At 34.9% G+C, this 4505-nt stretch overlaps 1 protein-coding gene across 1 annotated transcript; it reads left to right on the top strand.

Annotated features, from left to right (window-relative positions):
- The first annotated feature begins 1650 nt into the window (after nucleotides 1-1650).
- On the top strand, nucleotides 1651-4051 carry LOC108771726 (coiled-coil domain-containing protein 34). The gene is made up of 5 exons (XM_018537088.1): nucleotides 1651-2029; nucleotides 2419-2728; nucleotides 2815-3245; nucleotides 3335-3475; nucleotides 3886-4051. The coding sequence occupies exons 1-5, from the start codon at nucleotides 1786-1788 to the stop codon at nucleotides 4044-4046; spliced, it is 1287 nt and encodes a 428-aa protein (XP_018392590.1). The 5' UTR covers nucleotides 1651-1785; the 3' UTR covers nucleotides 4047-4051.
- Nucleotides 4052-4505: the final 454 nt, after the last annotated feature.

Here is a 4505-nt window from a genome sequence, read left to right as displayed (position 1 = left end):
GCAGGATAATAAAAAAAAAATAAATTGTACAATATTAGTATATAATATAATAAAAATAATAATGATGATGATATATATTATTATATTATTTAAGAATTAATGCCAAGCTGTATTTATAATTTTAGATTTGCATTTTATTATTTCTATAAGATTTATGAATAATATGAATGAACAGATTCATCGAGTTTGCATCCATTGTTTATCATTCATGCTAATGGAGCAGTTTTTTTTTTAAATTAAATCTATCTGTATAATGAATGCAATACAATTAACCTTCTAATTGGAGATCTAAGATATCTTAAGGCTCCTGAGTACTCAGCCAAGAACTCCGCGTTGATGGTGGCGATGAAAAGTGGATAATATATGATAATAATGTTCGAAAAAAATCGAACGAAAAAAGTGGTCGGAAAGAGGTGAGATATCACAGACAATTGCAAAGCTCAGATTGATGTCAAGAAAATGATGCTATGGTCGGTATTCATAGACAGTTTTTATATTTACGACCGTCTTAAGTTCAGTCTTGAGAAATCACGAATCAGAGGGCTGCATTAGCGTCTTAAGACATTATTTAAAACAGTCTTATAATAATAACTAACTATGAATAACGTCCTGAATATCTAGTGGGGCTTGAAAGGATTTTCATCCTTTATTCGTCCATTATGAACTGCTGCCGCCAGGCAAAACGATTGATATCTACTACATCAATAACTAATGCGATTGGAGCAATCCATTCAGAAAAAGTGGTCAGAATTGATTAATAGAAAAGACGCTGTCTTTCATCATGACAATGCTAGATCGCACACATCTTTGATGACTCGACAAAAATTGAGAGAGTTTGATTGGGAAGTTTTGATGCATCTACCGTATAGTCCTGACCTTGCATCGTCCGATTACCATTTGTTTCGGCCTTTGCAGAATTCCACTTGACTTCAAAAAAGACTTGTGAAAATCAGTTATCTTGATTTTGTTTACCGAGAAATCACAGAAGTTCTATACAATGGAACAATATGGCTTCATCCGAAAAATGACAGAAGGTCATCGATCAAAACGACACATATTTGATTTATAATGAAATAAGGAAATTTATAAACAATTAAAAAAATATGTTTTAATTATGCTCTAACTTGTAAAAAGACTCGTCGTAATAATTATTGTAACGTATTGATAACCAGACTTCTCGTGAGTCGAACAATATATTTTAATCATACGCTGAGTGTAAATCTGCTGTATACATATCATATAGTAGAAGAAACTTATACCACAATGGCGTTCATATGCATTTCGCCCCTAAATGCATTTGACATAAATGAACGTTTGATAATTCAATTTTATTTTTTCGAGTTTTTATATATCTATCTGTCATATATCATATTAAACAACTTAAACTGCGTTTTAAAATTTACTGAATATCTATAGTTTACATCACGTGCACTATATTAGTTTTTCGGTACTGACAATAAATTTTGGAAAACAGTAACAACTTAAAAAGTATTTTCGAAAACGTTTTAAAAAAATATTAAAAAGTATATATTTAGGGGTAATATATATATATATTTTTTTTTTTTATTGCCGTCATATTATGCGCAATACAACACCTTGTCTAATTCCACCATGGATTCGTCATTGTTCTCTAAAAAATATAGCATCGGATCATGAATGAATCGTATGTGAATGGCTTTTCAAACGAGTAATAACGTTTCCGTAAGAACATATTTTACACACAGTTAAATCGTAACGAAGCGTTATAACGATGATTGTGTTTCACATTGAACGATACAATAATAAATGAGTTATTGTCAAAGGCGTGCAATGATGACCAATGATAACGACATTGACAGTTGGAAGACGGGGTTCGAGTCTAATGAATTCGTGCGAAAGAGGTTTGGTCTCGTCGATCAGGTCGATTCCGGCGAAGATGTGACTTTAACGCGAGTGAAAAACTCTAATTCTGGTCCCGAGATCCGTTACATCAACCCTGCCATTTATACAGAATCCATCAGCAAAGAAGGGCCTGAGAGCGATCATGAAGGTTGCTGTCAAATCTAAATTAGAAGATCGAGGAAACCCGATTTCTTAGATCCTTTTTGAATAAAATTTTTAAACATTAAAATAAGTTTCAATCGAACAAGATAAATAGTAGTAAAAAAGAATAGAAAAATCTTCAGTAAAAACACAAAGTCAAAATGACATCAAAATGAGTAAAAAATTAGTAAAAATTTATTTTAACATAATTTTGACATTATCGTGACTTATTCTATTTGGGATGACAGTTGCAAAACCGGAATCGATATAAAACAGCTTTATTATAGTTAGTGAACATTTTGGTGGGAATAAACATTCCTCTTCTTTTGAGAATTCATATTACTTATTTGCAATTGAATTTCTATCACGATACTTTACGGATTCATTTCTTTGCAGGATATTGTAACGGAAACTCGATCGATGCAAATCATTGCGATTTTAATACTTCGACAATCGATCTATCCATCGTCACGAAGGATACAACGAGCGCTGATCATATAAATGAACACCTGGGACAAAGCACCTACAGATGTTACTCGACATCCTTTCTAGATGCTACATTGCCTCATCCCGAACCATCCACTGCTCGGTCCACGATTTCTTCCGGTAATAATGCACGAGTGGAGCGACGATGCAAGATTGACGGTGTCTTCGTTGATCAAAATAAGGCGAACATTGATCAGAATGAAACGATGAAACGTAACAAGTACGTTTGCTTTACAATATAATTTTTATTTAATCGCGATTTTTATTTAATCTTGAAGTTGTATATGCAAGAGTACGATATCGCAGGTACGATGCTCTGGATGGTCGCCAGGTCGTACGAATTTCCACGACGTCGCTCTCGGTCGAATCAAGTAGTGTCAGCGATCATCAGATGTCAAACCGGTCTGACTTTGGCAGAAGGATCGCTCATTCAGACTGGATGCGCAAAAAACACGAGGCCGCGCAGCGGACGAGGGAGAAAGAGGAACGCGCCGCGAAGAAACGACAGGAGGAGGAAGAGAGGGAGGCGCAAAAAAAGGAAGAGAGGGCGCGGCTGGAAAAGGAGAACTTTCTCAAGTGGGTTGAGAGGAAAAGGCAGCAGGAACTCGACAGAAGAGCGATGCTCGAGAACGAGTTGGAGTTGCAGAGGCGTTTGAAGGAGATCGAGGATAATCTTGCCGGCGCGAAGACCACGTATCTCCATCGGTGGTTTCACAGAAAGAAGGAGGAGCAGAAGGGTGCGACATGCCGATCTCTGATGCTATATGTTATAGGCGTTCAAGGAAACACGCAGAGATGATAAAAATTGACATGTCCCGATTTGCAGCTCAGCGTAAGGAACAGGAGACGAGGCAGAAGAAGATGGATGAGGAGCGCGAGAAGAGGCTGGAGCAAAGCACGAAAGCGTACGAGAAGTGGCGAGAGAATTCTAGGAACAAACCTAAACCTGCCACGCAAGGATTACTTCGTATGTATAACGTACAATAGTAACATATAATAGTCAAACAACAAAGCGATGCAAATGCAAGCTCAAAGATGAGTAAATGACTCTTTATTATTATATCTTCATATACTGATATATTGCTTTCTCGCTTCCAAATCGTTTTTTTTTTTAATGTTCCTACGATTTTTTATTTCTGAGTTATTCGTGAGTTAAGTAAAGGAAAAAATTTAATTTTAATTGCTTATAATTCTGTAAAAAATCATCGTACCGTAATTAAGAAATTAATCAGATTCTTGGACGTATCAAATATCTAGTTCGCATTAATTTGATACGCGTACTAGCCGATTTAATGGAGTAAAAAGGGTTTACATATATTGATTGAAATCGCTACGATCGAAAACGTTATTAAAATAAACTAATACATTATCTTATAGCTCATCAGAAAGCAAAGCCAGCATACGTAAATCCAATTCCTTGGCAATCGATCGCGGAGATCGATTCTGATGAAGCACAAGAGAACACGCTTCACGAGAAAAAAAAGAATATAAATCAGTTGAAAATAAGCGATGGAAAAACAATCGCGGCGCATCAATGATTACGGCCGAGAAGATTTATATTAAAACATTAGATAAATAAGATTTAAATAAAAGATTTTATAGAGTATAACAAATCAAAAGATTTCTTTGGCAATTTTTCTTACTGTTCAATTAATCAAGTCATTTAGAGTCTCAATTGTCAAAATAAAAATGCAAAAAAATTATGTCTTCTACTATTCTCATGAAGCAGAATTTAAAAATTACATTTCTCTTGGCCACAATTCTACTTTCTCCCCTACTGAATATAAATAAAGACAATATATGATAAGGTATCATATTTTGATTGATACATGTCAATTTGATTGAAGTGATTTTAATGATATAGGTTTGTTCACACGTTTAATGACAACCTGAGCTACATAATACAAAGTATTTGATTATAACAAGACAAAGCAGACTTCATGACTTTGCAATCGGTCTCTCTCTCTCTCTCTCTCTCTCTCTCTCTCTCTCTCTCT

The sequence above is a fragment of the Cyphomyrmex costatus genome, unplaced genomic scaffold (assembly GCF_001594065.2).
Source record: "Cyphomyrmex costatus isolate MS0001 unplaced genomic scaffold, Ccosl1.0 scaffold164, whole genome shotgun sequence".
NCBI classification, from domain to species: Eukaryota; Metazoa; Arthropoda; class Insecta; order Hymenoptera; family Formicidae; genus Cyphomyrmex; species Cyphomyrmex costatus.
The sequence above is the reverse complement of the archived record's forward strand: the minus strand, read 5'-3'. Positions and strand labels throughout refer to the sequence as shown.